An 18,394-nucleotide genomic window follows, 5' to 3' on the forward strand; every position below is an offset into this window, starting at 1 on the left:
TTTATTTACGATGGCCATGTTCCTCACGCTAACATAAGTGATGTAAACATACGATCTTATTTATTCCTCCTGTCTGCTCTGTAACCTTGGTGCTCTTAAGATATTAGCTGGGCTCAGCCAGGTTACTTAGCTTGCTCAAGGCACACAGGTAGGGAGGTGGGAGGCCATAATTTACACTCAGATCTGTGAGTCTCCGAGCCGTGCTGTCCAACAGAAATACAATGTGAGCCACGTGTACAAATAAAAGATTCCCAGTAGCCATATTTTCAAAAGCAAAAAGTGAAATTAACTAATATTTTATTTAGCCCCAAGTAGTATCAATATGTAATCAGAAAAAATTAGTCATGAGACATTTTACACCCTTTTTATTTGGTGTTAAGTCTTTAAGAAGGGACATATTTTACACATACGGGACCAGCCACATCTCAGTGCTCAGCAACCTCGTGCAGTTGGAGGCTCTTGTGCTGGACGGTGCAGCTCCAGGGGCTGCACTCTTTGGGGCAGAGGGGAGGTGATGTACAAAATAGTTGGAGTGGAAAGGGAGCGAAACACGGTGGGGTGCTGATCCTCCAGTGGGAGAACGGAAGGAGATTTCCTTGGTTTTATCCACAGATGAAGGTGAGTGGATGAAGAACCATGGCTGTTTGATCATTGTCTTGGCTGGCAGTTCAGGAAGGGCACGGGCTGGAAGCCAGGAGACTTGGATTGACCCTAGCCTTGCAACTTTCTAGCTCTGTGACCTTGGGGAAGTCACTTTACCTTTCAGTTTACTTTTCCTGTAATCATCTCCTGCCCCCGAGCACTGTTTTCAGATTGGATGTAATAATATGAAAATACTAAGCCTTAGATAAACGTGGTTGAACCTGTTTATCTTTCTGATTAACTGAGTTTTCTAAATTATATCAACATTGTGTTATGCTTTCTCCCCTTCTCCCCGCTGCAGTTGAAAACTAAAATTGAAGTACAATGTTACCCAAACTCCAGTGGGGACACAGGCACTGGGAGGTGGTGGGGGGGGGGGGGGTAGGAGTTTAGGAGAGACCAGCCAGAGTCGAGGAGCTGAGACAAGGAAAGGAGGGCGGAGGAAGGGACCCGGTGAGTGACCATCACACCTGCGGCATCCGAGCAGAGCCCCCGGAAGTCAGCATCTCCCACTCCGTCTGGACTTTGCCGCTGTGTGCACACCTCGAAGCCAGAAGTTTATGGCTCCCACCTGCTCAGCCAGACAGGAAGCAGCGTCTCCTCCCCAATTCCCCCCACCCCACTGTGGCCAAGGGAGGGGTTCCAGGAAACCCCATCTCCCTGTGACCTCATGGCATACTCTGCTCCCCACCCCAGGAGCCGGAAGGACCAGAAGGAGTGGAGAACTGGATGACGGGGCCACTGTTGGGAAATGCTGGGTAATTTGAGATGCCCTGGAGTTTGGACCCACTCAGCTGATAGGTGGTGGCCAGGACTCTGGGAAGCACAAGAGGTGGAGCCAGGTGGCTCCTCTGTCCAGACACTCCTGCCTTCCCCTCGCTCAGCCTCTCATTCCTTTCCCTCTGTGACTCATAAAAGTGACTCCATTTCAGGGAAAGAGGATTCATGTGGACTGAGACAGAAGCCTCAGTAGACGGGCTGGGGAAGGCACCATGATGCCCTCCACCCCCTCCCACAAAGGGGCCGCCTGTTCTGAGTGCAAAGGGCCCCTGGAGGATGCAGTGACCGCCACCTGTGGACACACCTTCTGCTGGCACTCTCTCCCCCCACCCTCCCAGATGGGTGCCCAGCCCTCCGGCAGGGTCCTGCTCTGTCCCCTCTGCAAGGAGAAGAAGCAGACCGAGACCCTCTTGGTCCCCGTGCCCCTGGGCCCTCTGGGGGAGACTTACTGCGAGGAGCATGGTGAGAAGATCTACTTCTTCTGTGAGAACGATGCCAAATTCCTCTGTGTGTTCTGCCGGGAGGGTCCCTCCCACCAGGGCCACGTTGTGGGCCTCCTGGACGACGCCATCCAGCCCTACCGGGTAAGAAAGGTAGGGTCAGCTTGGGACTGTTTGAGGCAGGACAGTACCCCAAGGTGGTGAAGGGAATAGGGCGGGGATCTTCATGAAGGGCACAGCTTCCACATCAGGGGACCCCAAGGCTGTTGGGACCCTGGGGCAGTCTCAGACTGAGGGGGACGTGGTTCCTTCCACTTGGATGCGTGGCCTTTCACGTCTTGGGGAAATTCAGCTCCAGCCCCGAGAAGACCTTGCGGTGATGGAGCACAGAGAATTGTAGCCATGGCTTCACTCTCTAGGGAAGGAAGGAGAGCAGGCTGTCCTGCAGGTCATGGGCAGGGTGGCCTTTGTCTCCCTGGATCCAGACTGGATATGGGGTCTAGCAAGGCCCTGACTGCCGGAGCTCAGAGGGAAGATAGGGATGGGGAAGGCATCCAACGAGCACTGCTCTTCTTTTTGAGAAAGGGAGGTGTGGCAGTACACAGCCCATCTGGTCTTGGGGACATTATGCACTCCTGTCTGCCCCTCAGATCTCTCTCTTGTCACTCAGTCACCAGGTCTGGAAGTGGCCTCCGCAGAAATATCTCTCATCTTTCCCTCTGCATTTGCCCCACTGCTGAATCCAGGCTCTCACCATCTGTCACCCAGAGGCTCCAACAAGGTCCCTGTCTGCATTCTTACCTTTCCCCTCACCCTCCAATCTGCTGCGAGGCAGAGCTTCCCAAAACACAAAGCCCGTAATGTCGCTGCCCTGCTCACAATCATTCCGTGGATCCCTAGTGCCCAAAGAAATCTCAAGTCTTTAGCAAGGCATTCAAGGCCCCTTGGAGTCGGGATCCTGCCTTTATCTGTCAGCCACCCTGCCCGGGCACCATGTGTCCAGACAAACTGACCGTTATGTACCTGCTGTTTGTTGAATTAACACTCTTTCCTGCTTCTAATACTTTTCACATGCAGTTCCTTCCTCCTGGAAAGCTCTCCTCTCTCCTCTTTTTTTTTTTTAGCCATTTTACCAATTTTTAAGTGTACAGTTCAGAAGCATTAAGTACGCTCCTCCCCCTCTCTTACCCAACTGGAAATTTATCTTTCAAGGTCCACTGTAACCGGTTTCTGCTTTCGACAAATTTCCCTTGTCCCTACAGGCAGAATTGTCCCCTCCACTGTGCTCCCATCTCACTGTGTGCACACCTTGATTATTGCATTTGTCCGTTTGTATTTTTTTTTAAAACAAGTTTCTTTTTTTCTTTTTTTAAAAATTTTATTTATTTATTTATTTATGGCTGTGTTGGGTCTTCATTTCTGTGCGAGGGCTTTCTCTAGTTGTGGCGAGCGGGGGCCACTCTTCATCGCGGTGCGCGGGCCTCTCACTCTCGCGGCCTCTCTTGTTGCAGAGCACAAGCTCCAGACGCGCAGGCTCAGTAGTGTGGCTCACGGGCCTAGTTGCTCCACGGCATGTGGGATCCTCCCAGACCAGGGCTCGAACCCGTGTTCCCTGCATTGGCAGGCAGATTCTCAACACTGCGCCACCAGGGAAGCCCTGTCCATTTGTATTTTAATCACTTGTGACCGACTCCATCTCTAGAGGGTGGTCTTTTTTTTTCTAATTTATTTATTTTTATTTATTTATTTTATTTTTTGGCCGTGCTGTGCAGCTTGTGAGATCTTAGTTCCCCGACCAGGGATCGAACCCAGGGCCCGGGCAGTGAGAGCACCATGTCCTAACCACTGGACCGCCAGGGAAGTCCCGATGGTGGTCTTGTAGGGACAGGAACTGGGCTTTTTTCACCTTTGAATTCCTCAACACTTAACGGTGTGCCTGGAACATGGTAGACAATTAATACCTGTGAGTTGAATTATGAATTAAGCCGCCTCTTTCTGCCCACTCTTCTCTCCACAGGACCGTCTCAGGAGTCGGCTGGAAGCCCTGAGAATGGACAGAGATGACATTGAAGACATGAAGAGCCGGGAAGACCGGAAGTTCCAAGTGCTCCTGGTAAAGGCCACATTACTGGCCACCTTCTCCTTTGGGGGTTTTCTTTTTTTTTCTTTTCTTTTTAATTAATTTTCAACTGTTTGATTTCTATTTGGTTGTTTTCCAAATATGCTTTTGCAGTTTTCTTTTTTTTTTTCTCTTTCAAATTAATTATTTTTCCTATTATTCCCATTGTCTTTAAACCTTTTTTAAACATATTTCTAATATCTGAAGTTTAGGTGATGTTTAATTTCTTCTGACCCTTCATCCTGTTAGCTTATTTTCTTGTGAGCTTTCCTTGCGGTTCTTACATTTGGGGATCCCACATCTGGGATGTCTCCAGTCAACACCTTTCTTTCTTTGTTCCAAGCGGGCAGGGTGGATGGTCCAAACAGCAGTGAGGGCCATGTGATCAGCCAGTATCTGGAAGGAACACTGGCTTCTCAGTTTGATCACTCCTCTGGATCCTTCTCTTGTTTACTTCTGGTCCTAAGAAGTTCCCAAATTTTCCCATCAGCTCTGTTGGACGTTTTAAGGATTCCTGTAACTTTTGAGAGTTTTTAGTTGTCTGCATTAAATAACTTTTGGGAATATATATAATTTTATTCTAAAACATCAAAAATCCACCTAGCATCCATGAGTGAAATATTTCACACGGACATTTGTGACAGAACAGTGTCTTGTAAGAAATCCTGATTTTCTTCATTTAGAACACCACTCCCCCCCATATATCATATGATAACGTCGTTATTTGTAGAGTGTAACTATTTTCTTAATTCTTGAAAGTGTTTTGCACAAATTTCTGAAGTGATAATCCTCCACTCTAATGAATAACACATGTACATGGCCAGAATTACTGTTTTTCTTTACTTTCTTGTAAGGGTGCATTTTTCTCCCCCAACTCCAGTTTTATTAAGGTATAATTGAGAAATAAAAATGCATATGCTTAAGGTGTGCAACATGATGTTTTCACATATGTATACATTGTTTCCTGTAACATTAAGGTAGTTTTGGTAGAATTAGGTGAATTTAGTCTTTTGTCTCTAGTTTCAATGCTTCCTCCTTAGCACTTCTTTAACTCTGTAAAAGTAATCTCAGTTTGGATTTTCTGTCTAATGCAGTAGCTATTTAAAATGATCCTAAGTTCAATTTTCATACAGCTAGGTAGTATTTATTGGTTATACATTAACTGATGGTTTTTAAAATTATTATTCCCAGTGCTGAGAAAATATGACCTGTAGGATTTCATAAAGTTAATGGCACATTTTTTAGGCCTAAAACCTTGCAATGTTAAATAATGTTTTCTGAAATATTAAGTGTTAAATAATATTATTTGAAAATAATAATTTAATTTAATAACTTAATTATTATTTGAAAATAATAATTTTCAAATAGTATTTGAAAATTATGTCCATACTCCATTTAGTGCTCAAAAATGCATTTCATAAGTCTACCTGTGTAGTCAAACTTCAGAATAAAGTTATTTGACACTTTGTTTTTAAAATTCACTTTATTTAAACAAAAACAATTTATCCATTTCTCCCACTTGGAAATACCCATCTAGGGGTTTTCTTAACAGACTCTGGGGAAGCCTGTTGTCTAGTATCCGTTGCCGAGCTGGGAAGAACGGGCTGACTGTTCTTATTCACCTCCCTGCCTCGGCAGAAGGGCATTTGGGGTCAAGGTTATGGAATCCCAGAACATGAGAGCGGGAAGTGGTTCTGACATCTTCTAATCCTGGATCCGTCTTGCCAGCCATTATTTTTCAGAGCAGAAAATTGATGTCCAGAAAAGTGCAGCTCCCAAGGTCAGACGGCAAAGCCGTCTCATAATGAAATGGTTAGAACCTGGGTCTCTTGACCCTTAGTCCATTGCTCTTCCCATTACAGTCTGTCCGCCTGAAAGCATTGCCTTCAGATAGGATGCTTGGGGCCAGAAAGTGTATATCAGTGTCTGCATTCCGGTACTGACCACAAGGCTGACCCCGAGGACAGTAGGTTGATGGTGAGGCGATATCTGCCTCCCGCCCATCTCTTCTCTCGTGCTACAAAATTTTCCGGGAGGAAATCCACAGTGTGGGAATTTCTGGTCCCTTGACCAAGGAGACAGAGTTTGGGGACAGGAAGATGTCTCCAGCATCCCTCAACTCCCATCAAAATATGCCCTGTAGATGGCGACCTCGGTGGCTAAGAACAATGCCACACCATGCTCTAATCACAGCTTCCTTTCGCTTCGATTGCTCTCTAAGAGATCATCTCCACCTGACTCTAGGGATGGTATGGAAGGGTTAGGATGGTATTGCAGATGTGGAAGGATGTTTGAAAAGTTCAACATGGCTCTGAGAGTATAATGTGCATTATTATTAGAATCTCTAGGTGAGACAAGAGCATCGCCCTCATCGTTGGTAAGTTTATCGTGACACCTACCTCCTTGTACCACAGTATTATTTGGGAGAATGAATCTTGGAACTAGTTACTCCTTATCCCTTTTAATCAAGTTCATAGATGATCCTCTGGGAACCCAGCTCTGTGAGCTTCTCCCTAACCAGGCCTGTCTTTCTACCCCTCGTAGACTCAGATTGAAAGCAAGAAGCAGCAGGTGGAAGTGGCTTTTGAGAGGTTGCAGCAGGAGCTGGGGGAATATCAGCATCTCCTGCTGACCAGGCTGACGGAGCTGGAGCAGCAGATCTGGAAGGAGAGGGACGAGTATATCTCGAAGCTCTCTGAGGAAGTCGCCCGGCTTGGAGCCCAGGTCAAAGAGCTGGAGGAGAAGTGTCAGCAACCAGCAAGTGAGCTTCTACAAGTGAGAGACAGCCCACCAGCTCATGGGAAAGGAGAGGGAGTCCACAGGAAGGGGACACCATACTGGGGGCTGGAAGATGCTGGAGAAAGACAGGAAAGGGAAGTGGAGATTACTTCTAATGAGAGGGACTGATGGTTATTGGGTTCCTTCGGCCCAGAGAGGTTACGGAGATGTAGTCCCAAAAAGGTTGGATGACTTTCCCATGTCACGCACCATGGTCATGCCAAGGGCTTTGGAGTGAACTTTGTAGTCAAGGGCTTGAGCGTCAGCTCATCTAGCTGTGTGACATTGGCAAATCTTGTAACCTCTCTAAACATGGGGATAATCATAGCACCTCCCTCATAGGGTTGTTGCAAAGACCGTGAAAAAACAAATTCATGCAAAATGTTTAGCGCAGTCTCTGCTTCACTGAAAGGACTCAGTAAACAGTGCCTGTTGTGATTATCATTATATTATCCTGTTTCACATCAGGTCTGGCTGATAACTGAAGGCCTGGTCCCTGCTAACCACCATCTCCTAATTGTTGGAGGCAGAACACACTCCTAGGATGAGGCTGAGACAGAGAAAGCAGCTCAAATGAACTGACAACACAGTCCCACATTAGTACGGAAGCATGATGTAAATTAACAGTCTGATGAGTAGGGAATTAGAAAGATCACCTCTCTGGAGGAGGAGAGTTTTGAGCTGATATGCTAAGGAAGAAAGGATGTACAGAGTCCCTGATGGGGAGGATGTATGGAAACTAAGTGTATCTTTTTCTTTTGTAGGATGTCAGAGTCAACCAGAGCAGGTAGGGCCCACTGCCCAGTCCCACCTGCTTTACACTTGACCTTGAGACTGAAGAGGGAGGGGCACTCACTGACTCCCCCCACCCCGCCTCCACAGGTGGCTACTCAGAAAAGCAAAAGCACTCCGACAGATACACTCTCTCATCCACTCATACATAAACAGCCCCAATTTACTAAGGTTTGTATTCTAAGGTTCCTTTTAAAACTGATTGTTTGGTATTGGGGACGTACTTTTTTCCCTGAGAAGTGAAGTTAAAAATAATAATTACGTTAGGCTGATCCAGGAACATTTTATTTAATCACTGAAATTATTAGAGCTTAAGTCAGTATTTAACACGGTTTAAAATGTCAGTCTAGGGCTTCCCTGGTGGCGCAGTGGTTGGGAGTCCGCCTGCCGATGCAGGGGACACGGGTTCGTGCCCCGGTCCGGGAAGATCCCACATGCCGCGGAGCGGCTGGGCCCGTGAGCCATGGCCGCTGAGCCTGCGCATTCGGAGCCTGTGCTCTGCACGGGAGAGGCCACAACAGTGACAGGCCCGCGTACCGCAAAAAATAAATTAAAAAAAAAAAAAAAAGTCAGTCTAAAAAAAATAATAAATAAAAAAATGGCCTAGGGGAAATATTTTGTATAGAATATGATAAGCACAAAACTTGGGAAGACCAATCTGTTCTTTCAATCATTTTTCCCACTCAACTTTCCAATTTCTTCAAAATTTCAAATGCTACAATAAAAGGACAGCAACCAGCAGCTGAGAGGCATTACTAATAGCAGGGCTCCGTTCCTTTCTAAGCATCAGCAGTCTGCCGTGGGCTGAGCAGAGACACAGCAGCTAGGGAAGACTTCTCATATACTGTGTGCCCATGTATGTGTAGGGGGGCTGAACTCAGCTGTCCATGAATCAGGAAGTTCTCTAAACATACTTTCAAAGAGTGTCAGAGATTTAGATCTAGAAGGGCCTTCAAGGTCTTCTGGTCGGGTGAAGAAACTAAAACCTAGAGGCGAAGTGATTGCTCCAGGTCACACAGAGACTGACAAGCAAAGACTGAGCTGGAACCAGAATTGAGGGCTTTTTCACTGCAGTATAGGATTTCTTTCATCTCCTTTTTTCATCCCTGCACAATCTCTTTCCCTTTGTACTGAACAGCACAACAAATTAGAAAGACTGTGTAAGGCTGTTTTTCAAATGGTACTGTACCGCCCTCTAGAGGCTAATGATCTCTTCCCTTTTGGTCCCCACAGGTCCATTCTCTTAAAGCACCTACCTCTAATTCTTGAGGAGTGGTTACCATTTGCTCCTCTTAGGTCTAACTGAAATGCTCTTGCTTAGTAGCTACACATTTCCAGCAAAGATAAAGGGATGATGCTCAATCTAATTATTCACCACAGATGCCAAGATTCTTTAGTCTGATTTTAGCCTCATTGGGTCTGGATGACCCAAACGTTATTTTTGGAATTAGAACCTAACTGGTTACCAATTTGTCTGCAGGTATGAGATGAAGACTTTTGTGAGTCCAGAGGCCATTTCTCCTGACCTTGTCGAAAAGATCCGCGATCTCCACAGGAAAATACTCACCCTCCCAGAGATGATGAGGGCGTTCTCAGGTAAACAGGAAGGGGCAGCCGCTCTCCCCATTCCCATCAGTTGCCCATCTGCCTTCCATCCAGCTCCATCTTTCCCCACCTTCCAAACCTGGCTCAAGACATCTTCCATCTCTTAGGCCCTCCTTTAGTGATCCCCCTCTGCCCAGGGAGACCATTCCCTCAAGCATCTCCTCTCCCCAAGGACGGGCACTGCACTGAGAGGCAGGAAGGTGAGGACTACATCTCTTTCATAGCAGAAGCCGAGCCTTCTTCTGTCCCTGATGTCACATTGTTCCCAGACCACACCACCCTTTTGGGTGCCTATAAGAAATAATAAGTCACAGATCTTTCTATTTTTGCTTCCCTCAGAAAACTTGGTGCATCATCTGGAAACAGATACAGGTAAACACTTGGGGGCTTCGGGAGCCATTCTTTCCTTTATCCGTTTGTGAATTCATCCTTTCAATCCAAGGCAGCAAACAGAGCAATTAAAGATATGAACTCTGGAGCCTGATTGCTTGGGTTCTCTTTGCTCGTTATGAGACACTAACAAGTCATTAAGCCCCTTTGTCCCAGTTTCTTTATCTATAAAATAGAAAATATAATAGTACCACCCCACAAGTAGCTGAAGATAAATGAATTCATGTATGCAAAAAGCTTAGTATGAAACCTGGCACATAGTAATTAATATTAGTTACTTGTATAGATATTATTTATTCAAAAATATTTATCAAGTGCTTGTTTTTTTTTGTCCAGCATTGTGCTGGACTCTTTATTGACTTGGACAAATACTGAACAATTTTTAAAATAGCATTTACTTTTAAATTGGTGCTTAATTTAGAAACTATTCCCAAAACGTCATCTCATTCTGCTTCTCAAATTAATGTGCAGAAAACTCACCTGGGGATCTTGTTAAAATGTGGATTCTGATTCACTAGGCCTGGAATGGGGCCCAAGATTCTGCATTTCTAATAAGCTCCCAGCAACAGCGGATGCCCCTGGTCCACGGACCTCACTTTGAGAAGCAAAGCCTTATAGCACAGCACCACTTGCGGGTCAGGTAGAGCTGTCATCTTCTGCCTCCTGGAACAAAAGGGGGAACTGAGGTTCTGAGGAGCCGGGACAATGGCAGGCTGCACAAGGCCGGTGCTCCTTCTGCCTCGCACTCACAGCACACGTGCTCTAGGGGCATTTTTTGTGCTGCCAGCTCTGTTGATGGCCACGCCTTCCTCCCAACAGGGGTTGTCACTCTGGACCCTCAGACCGCCAGCCAGAGCCTGGTCCTCTCCGAGGACGGGAAGTCTGTGAAGTACACCCGGCGGAAGCAGAACCTGCCCGACAGCCGCCTGCCCTTCGAGGGTCTCCCGGTGGTGCTGGGCTCCCCCAGCTTCTCGTCGGGGCGCCACCGCTGGCAGGTGGAGGTGCAGCTGGGGGACGGCGGCGGCTGCACGGTGGGGGTGGTCGGGGAGGAGGGGATGGGGAAAGGGAAGCAGGGTCTGAGCGCCGAGGAGGGCGTCTGGGCGGTGATCCTCTCCCACCAGCAGTGCTGGGCCAGCACCTCGCCGGGCACCGACCTGCCGCTGAGCGAGATCCCGCGCCTCGTGGGCGTCTCCCTGGACTACGAGGCGGGGCACTTGGCCCTGCTCAACGCCGAGACCCAGGAGCCCATCTTCACCTTCACCGCCTCCTTCTCCGGCAAAGTCTATCCTTTCTTCGCTGTCTGGAAAAAAGGTTCTTGCCTTACTTTGAAAGGCTGAGGCTCAGCCTCCGAAGTGCGGTGCAGCGCCCGGGGATCCAGCTCCAACCCCTGGGCGAGTCGTCGTGCCCAAGACTGCGGGAGGACACAGGATCTCCGTCCCTGTGGCTTTGTAATTCTTTCACTTTATTTATCTTATGTCCTTCAACTCCCTGACGTTCCTGGTCCCCTCTGCTGACGCTCCCGCCTTCTGTGCGCCTCCGAGTGGAGAACCAGAGGCAGGCGAGGCTGTGCCCAGGACACCAGCAAAGCTGGGGAGCCAGTAGGTTTTTAAGAGGAAAAAAATCTAAAAACTGTTTAAAGCTTCAGAATAACCGTCATGGGAAAAAGCAGAATTTTGTGGAGTTTGCACTCATTTTTTCAGTTGCCTGTTTTTATTGGGGCTTACACATGGAGGTACTTCCACCTTTACAGACCTTAGGGCCTCTTCATCCAGCCCTGGGTGGACCCAGGTCACCTTCCTTTCCGCTCGTTTCTCTTTCTCACAGAGAATGTCCTAATTAAGTGCGCCACCCACCCAGACGCCCGCGTTTCATGTGTCTAATCAGTGCTGATGGGGCTGAAGGAAAGGTTTAAAGCCAGTGGAATCTCTGTGACCCAGACACATCCTGCCGGTTCTTTTACTCAGGACTTGCCTGAGGGCAGTCTAGCCAGATCCCATTCTTCAATAAAACGAGGCTTGTGTTCAGTTCTTAACTAACCTCTTAAATATTTATTATTGTTACTGTTGTTACTATTATTGGACACAGAAACTAACCACACATTAAAATACCTTCACAAAGTATGAATCTCTGTAATGACGATTCTCACACCACCTCCACCCTTTCTGATTCTAGCTCTCTTTCAAGTTTAACACTTACATTCCCACCCTCCCACCGCAAGCTCCGAAAAAATCTACATTCATCCCCAGTCAGGTTCCCTCTAGTATAGATCTACCTGCACGATTACCTTTTGTGTAGTATGAGCCCTGCTCCTGAAGTGTGGGGTCAGATGGCTTAAAGATACTCTAAGCGCAGGTACCATATGTGAATTTCATTACAAAATTGTAATACGAATCACTGGGATGTGAATAATTACCCCTAATTTAACTGAGCAAATAGAAGTCCTTGATACAAATGAAGCCAGAGGTATTAGGGTTTCTTCTGTCACCTTGTGTGACAGGCAGAACCATGCTGTGTTTAACCCAGAAAAAAATCAAATTGTTTGGTAGTCCAACCTAGTAGTAGTAGTAACAGTAGCAGTATTGCCTAATGTTTATTATAAAAGTAGTATATACTGTACTCCTGGTTTTAAAAAGATTCAAACATTTTCAAAGAGTTAAAAGTCCCTCTCTCCAATTCACTTACTCTTATCACATCTTGTAGGTAACCACTGGTAAAACATTTTTGTTTATCCTGCCAGTTTTGTAGACAAGTGTATTTAGCTTTCTTTTTTTTTAACAGATATGAGATTATACCATAAATACTCTTCGCAATCCTCCCCCTCAAAGAAAAACGATATGCAGCACATGCCTCATTGTAACACTTGTCAAACATTACCCAAGTCAAAAGTTATTTTTCAAAAATACACATCTTCCTTTGAACCTTTTAACAAACCTGTGAAATACAGAGGACTTACTTTGTTTTTCTCGTTCTGTGGTTGAGAAAACTGGCACAAGTTAAAGGAACTTGTCTGACAGGTTTCCCAGCTGGTCTTTGTAATCTTCAGGAAGTGGAATCCAAAGGTCCTGGTCCTCAGTGCCTCAGTCCAGTGACCTTACGAAGAAGCTCAGACTTTCCAAACAGACAGGTCATATGGGGCTTTGTTTCATTTTCTCTGCCCTGAGCTAGTGTTTTTGTCAGACAAGACTTTTTGGTTGAGTATGAAAGAGAAAAAACAAATGAACGACTTACACTGTATCTCCAAGCCTCTAGTACTTCTCATTTTAGGGTGGCCCAGGAAACAGGGGCGTGGATATGCACGTTTAGAGGCTCTGGGCCAAAATAAAATTGCCCTGTATAAATAAAAGAGAATTTAGAAGCCTGAGGGGAAGGTTTAGGAGTAGCCAAGACCTGAGAATGAGGACTGAGAGCTGCCTGGAGGAAAATAATCCATTTGGTGGCCCCCCTGGAGAGTCTGAGGATATCTGTGTTGCAGTGTTTGTGCTGTAAATCCGTCCTTGTATCTCCTCTACAGGTTCCTCAGCACAATCTCCGTTGATCTCAATACTTCTGTTAGCACTGCTGTTTTCTGGGAACGTGAGAGTGATGTGTTCTGTCCACTATTGGGCAGGAGGCAAAAAGAGATCCCACATCTTCTTTATCCACTCCTCTGTTGGTGGACATTTAGGTTGCTTCCATGTCCTGGCTATTGTAAATAGTGCTGCAATGAACATTAGGGTGTGTGTATATTTTTGAATTATGCTTTTGAATTGTGTTTTCTCTGGGTGTATGCCCAGGAGTGGGATTGCTGGGTCATACGGTAGTCCTATTTTTAGTTTCTTAGGGAACCTCCATACTGTTCTCCATAGTGGCTGTATCAATTTACGTTCCCACCAACAGTATAAGAGGGTTCCCTTTTCTCCACACCCTCTCCAGCATTTACTGTCTGTAGATTTTTTTTTTTTTTTTTTTGGCTGTGTTGGGTCTTCATTTTTGTGCGTGGGCTTTCTCTAGTTGCGGCGAGTGGGGGCCACTCTTCATCGCGGTGCGCGGGCCTCTCACTGTCGCAGCCTCTCTTGCTGCGGAGCACAGGTTCCAGATGCGCAGGCTCAGTAGTTGTGGCTCACGGGCCTAGTTGCTTCGCGGCTTGTGGGATCTTCCCAGACCAGGGCTCGAACCTGTGTCCCCTGCATTGGCAGGCAGATTCTCAACCACTACACCACCAGGGAAGCCCTACTGTCTGTAGATTTTTTGATGATGGTCATTCTGAAGATGTGGTACATATATACAATGGAATATTACTTGGCCATAAAAAGGAATGAAATTGTATCATTTGCAGAGACATGGATGGACCTAGAGACTGTCATACAGAGAGAGGTAAGTCAGGAAGAGAAAAACAAATATCATATATTAACGCATATATGTGGAATCTAGAAAAATGGTAAAGATGATCTTATTTGCAAAGCAGAAATAAAGACATAGATGTAGAGAACAAATGTATGGATACCAAGGGGGAAAGGGGTGTGTGTGTATGGGGGGGGATGAATTGGGAGATTGGGATGAAAAAAAATGACAGAGAGGGCTTCCCTGGTAGCGCAGTGGTTGAGAGTCCGCCTGCCGATGCAGGGGACACGGGTTTGTGCCCTAGTCCGGGAAGTTCACACATGCTGCGGAGTGGCTGGGCCCGTGAGCCATGGCCACTGAGCCTGCGCGTCCGGAGCCTGTACTCCGCAACGGGAGAGGCCACAACAGTGAGAGGCCAGCGTACCGCAAAAAAAAAAAAAAAAAAAAATGACAGAGAGAGAGAGAGCCCTCATAAGAGCTGCCAGTCTGCTGGATTACATACACTTGAGGTGCCTTAGAGGACCAGAGGGGTGATTATAGGGAACTTGAGGGTCATCTCTCCGAAGCCCAAGAACGGTGATTAAAGCAGGCTGGATGTGATGGGAACCGGAGCCGCGGCAATGCATCATCTCTGGTCCACTTGCTTGGCTCTGCGTGTGGGGCGCATTTTTCAGTCTATGGGCGGGCTTGCTGGCTTTACTCGTGTCCTTTATTTTCCTGCTCATTTCAGTTCTTTCTTTTATTCTGGCTTCCAGTTTAGAGTTAACTCAATAATACTCCTTCATTCTAGGTACATAATCATCAGCCCGTGCAAGGTCTTCTTGTTTTATTTATATTTTCTCATTTATCTCCAATTCTCATTCACATTGTCCTCACCCCTGCAGGCAGCTACTCTAGTGTTTTCCATGTATCCTTGGATACAGAGGGATCTTTGAATATATAAATAGTATGGCACTAGATCTGTTTCTTACTTTTTAAAACCCAGTACCATGATTTTTAAGATCTAGTTGTGTTGCTGTATATACATCTGGTTTATAGCTTCTAATTGCAGAACCGTATTCTGCAATACACATCACCGCATTTTATTATATTTTCTTTTGGCAAAGGGCTTCTGGGTTACCTCCATCTGCCTATGACAACAAGCAATGCTGTGATGGACTTCCCTGGTGGCCCAGTGGTTAAGCCTCTGCGCTTCCACTGCAGGGGGCACGGGTTGGATCCCTGGTCAGGGAACTAAGTTCCCACATGCCTCGCAGTGTGGAGGGGGGAGAAAAAAGCAATGCTGTGATGAACAGCCTAATAGTCTTCCCCGTGTAAGAGCCTAAGATACAGCCCAGGAGAGGATGGCTGGTATTTGCACACTTAATTTCCTTAATTACCACCAAATTGCTCCCCAGAATGGCTATATCCATTTACACTTCCGCCAGAGGGGCTCTGAGATTTCTGCTCCCCTGTAACAGGGAAGAGCTAAATCAGACTCCATGTTGGATCTGTTTCTTTGACTTTCACACATAATGGCCGGACTCAGGGAACCCTGCTCCTCTGCCTGGCACTTAAACTAAAGTGCCTTTGTTCAGCTCACAAGGAGACAATCTGACCCTGCCCACCTGTAAATGGCTGAAATTAACACATCCCCTCACCGAGGCTGGCCATTCCAGGACGCGTTTTGCAAGACTGATGGCCCTTTTTACTTTACTTCCTCACTGCCTCTCCCTCTCTATTTTGCCTTTCTGCTTTACTTCCCTCTCTGATTCTATAAAAGAAACTGGCATCCAGACCCCGATAAGATGGTTTTTCAGAGACACTAGTCTGCCATCTTCTCAGTCTGTCGGCTTTCCGAATAGTTGTATTCTTTACCTCAATACCTCGCCTCCTGATTCCTCGGCCTGTAGTGGGGTGGTGAGCGGGAGCTTGGATTCGGTAACACCCCACCCACCTCACCTCAACAATAGGTACTATCAAACTTGCTAATTTCTGGAAACCTGCTGACTGTGAAGTGATCTCTACTGTTTTATTTTTGTTTTTTTCTGACTTCCCGTGAGGGTGCATTATCTTCTGGAATTTTCTATCTTTCATTCATTATTCAGTTTTCAATCTTCCTTTTGTTGACTTCCAGGAATTTCTTGCATATTTAGACATTAACCTGCTCATTTTAGACTTGAAAATACGACTCATTTGTTAACTTTGATAATGGTGTTATTCATTAGGTTAAAATCTCGAATTTTGTAATAAACTTCATAAATTTTCACTTTGTGATTTATGTTTTTAAGGTCTTTTTCACCACCACAAGATCACAACTCTCACCCTTCAGAACCTACCGTAGCTATTCCAACTCCAAATTCCAGAGAAAGGCTTTTGATTGGTTCAGTGCTGATTTTTGTGCCAGATTGCAAGTCACTAGCCAGTGTGTCTGGATGACACTTGATAAGATATCCATCTCAGGGCCAATCGTTGTGGCCAAGGTACCCGGTAAGTTACTTAATGCCTCTGAATCTTAGTCTCCTCAAGTGAAAAAGAGATTTAAAAAAAAAAAAAAAACCTGTTCTATCAGATTATTATGAGTTTTAAATGGATTATCAACGTACTATGGTTCTGGAACCCAATTCCAATGTGGGGCAGCAGCGGGGGGATGGGATGGTTTCCCCACATCACCAGCAATTCTCTGGACACTAGCCGCATGTCCTACAAGTCAGCTCAATTCTGACACTATCTACCTGGAGATAGCATCAGATTCCACAGGTTAGGGATTCAGTCCCACAGGACCATCCTCCACTTCAGAGGCCAGTTGCAAGTCCATGTTGTTACCTGTACATATGACCCACTGGCTATAAATCAGAGGTTCCCACGACCCCATCCTTGGGTTCAATCTACGTTCTAGTGTGGCTCACAGAACTCAGGAAATCTGCTCACTCACTAGATTACTGATTTATTACAAAGGATATTAAAGGGCATGAATCAATATCCAGTTGAAGAGATACATAGGGTGAGGTCTTGGACAAAGGGGCTTCTGTTCTTGTGGAGTTTGGGGCCCAGCACAGTGGCACATGGAAGCATTCTTGTTCCCCACCTGGAAGCTCTCCGAACTCCCTCCCTTTTGGGTTTTTATGGAGGCTTCATCACACAGGCACAATTGATTAACTCACTGGCCATTGGTGATTGATTCAACCTCTAGGCCCTCTCCCCTCCCTGGAAATCAGGGGAAGAGACTGAAAGTTCCACCCCTTTTCCTGGTTGGTTTCCCTGGCAACCAGCCCCAATCCTTAGTTGATTTCCAAAAGTCACCTCATTAACATAAAGTCGCTTGTTATTCATAACAAGCCACCCATTACACCTTTATGGCTCTGAAGCATTTTCAGGAACTGAGGACAAAAGATCAAATATTATAACAAAAGATGCTACCATTGTTTTTATCCTTCAGGAAATTCTGAGGGTTTGGGGAGCTGTGAGCCAGAAACTGTGTACAAAGACCAAACATATATGAGAAATACATCTGAATGACCAAATATATATATATATATATATATATTTGTTTTTAAATAAATTTATTTATTTATTTATTTTTGGCTGTGTTGGGTCTTCGTTGCTGTACGTGGGCTTTCTGTAGTTGTGGAGAGCGGGGGCTACTCTTCATTGCGGTGCACGGGCTTCTCGTTGCGGTGGCTTCTCTTGTTGCAGAGCACAGGCTCTAGGCACGCGGGCTTCAGTAGTTGTGGCATGCAGGCTCAGTAGTTGTGGCTCGTGGGCTCTAGAGCGCAGGCTCAGTAGTTGTGGCACACGGGCTTAATTGCTCCGCGGCATGTGGGATCTTCCCGGGCCAGGGCTCGAACCTGTGTCTCCTGCATTGGCAGGCAGATTCTTAACCACTGTGCCACCAGGGAAGCCCTATATATTTCCTATAAATCACAATATCGCAACATGTAATAGGCCTGGTACAGCGCTTGCCATTTAGTAAGCAGCTAAGGTTGCTCGTGAAGTTGGGGCAAATTCCCTTAGAATGAGACCCTGGAAGGAAGCTCAGTGATTGATGTCTCAGATGACTGGTCTGCAGAGTCAGAATTACACTGGCATAAACCACTCAAATGTGCACCAAACAGAACCTATTTATCAATAGAAGTAAGGAAATCCTCAATTATCCTTTCTTTTTCTCATGTGTGATAAAGAAGTCTGTGGTCAAAGTCCAAAACTTGGGATAAGTCCAGCACTCTAGGACAAACATAACCGAGGTAGCAGAACTAGAACCTCAGACACTCAGAGCCACGGGTGAAGGAAGGAGTGGAGCTAGGAGTGGCCTCTGATCACGGCCAACTTTCCTGCATCTCTAGGGCTGGATGTCCCCTGAATTCATAAAGAAGTGCAGCTTCATTGCCGGGGGTCAGAGTAGGCAATTAAAAAAAAAATAAATGTATTCTAATTCACAGAAGAACAAAAAAATTAAACTAATGAGAACTGCCGTGTAGATTATCTTTAATTGGGGACTACGGGGCTATCACCAGTGAATATTATTTTTGTAAATTCTCTCCCACGTCAT

General features: G+C 46.1%; 1 protein-coding gene across 1 annotated transcript; it reads left to right on the plus strand.

Moving 5' to 3' along the window:
- Positions 1-1,414: 1,414 nt before the first annotated feature.
- Positions 1,415-11,629, plus strand: TRIM15 (tripartite motif containing 15). The gene is made up of 7 exons (XM_033863675.2): positions 1,415-2,006; positions 3,880-3,975; positions 6,526-6,756; positions 7,524-7,546; positions 9,032-9,147; positions 9,496-9,528; positions 10,366-11,629. The coding sequence occupies exons 1-7, from the start codon at positions 1,635-1,637 to the stop codon at positions 10,881-10,883; spliced, it is 1,389 nt and encodes a 462-aa protein (XP_033719566.2). The 5' UTR covers positions 1,415-1,634; the 3' UTR covers positions 10,884-11,629.
- The last annotated feature ends 6,765 nt before the right edge of the window (positions 11,630-18,394 follow it).

This window comes from Tursiops truncatus, chromosome 10 (assembly GCF_011762595.2).
Source record: "Tursiops truncatus isolate mTurTru1 chromosome 10, mTurTru1.mat.Y, whole genome shotgun sequence".
Classification (NCBI taxonomy): domain Eukaryota; kingdom Metazoa; phylum Chordata; class Mammalia; order Artiodactyla; family Delphinidae; genus Tursiops; species Tursiops truncatus.

What these genes read in the sequence shown, in the direction of transcription:
- TRIM15 (XM_033863675.2), top strand. Translation starts at nt 1,635, where the DNA reads ATGATGCCCTCCACCCCCTCCCACAAAGGGGCCGCCTGTTCTGAGTGC. An exon ending in ACGCCATCCAGCCCTACCGG is followed by an intron (nt 2,007 to 3,879) that starts GTAAGAAAGGTA and finishes TTCTCTCCACAG; the next exon opens with GACCGTCTCAGGAGTCGGCT. An exon ending in CAGCAAGTGAGCTTCTACAA is followed by an intron (nt 6,757 to 7,523) that starts GTGAGAGACAGC and finishes TTTCTTTTGTAG; the next exon opens with GATGTCAGAGTCAACCAGAG.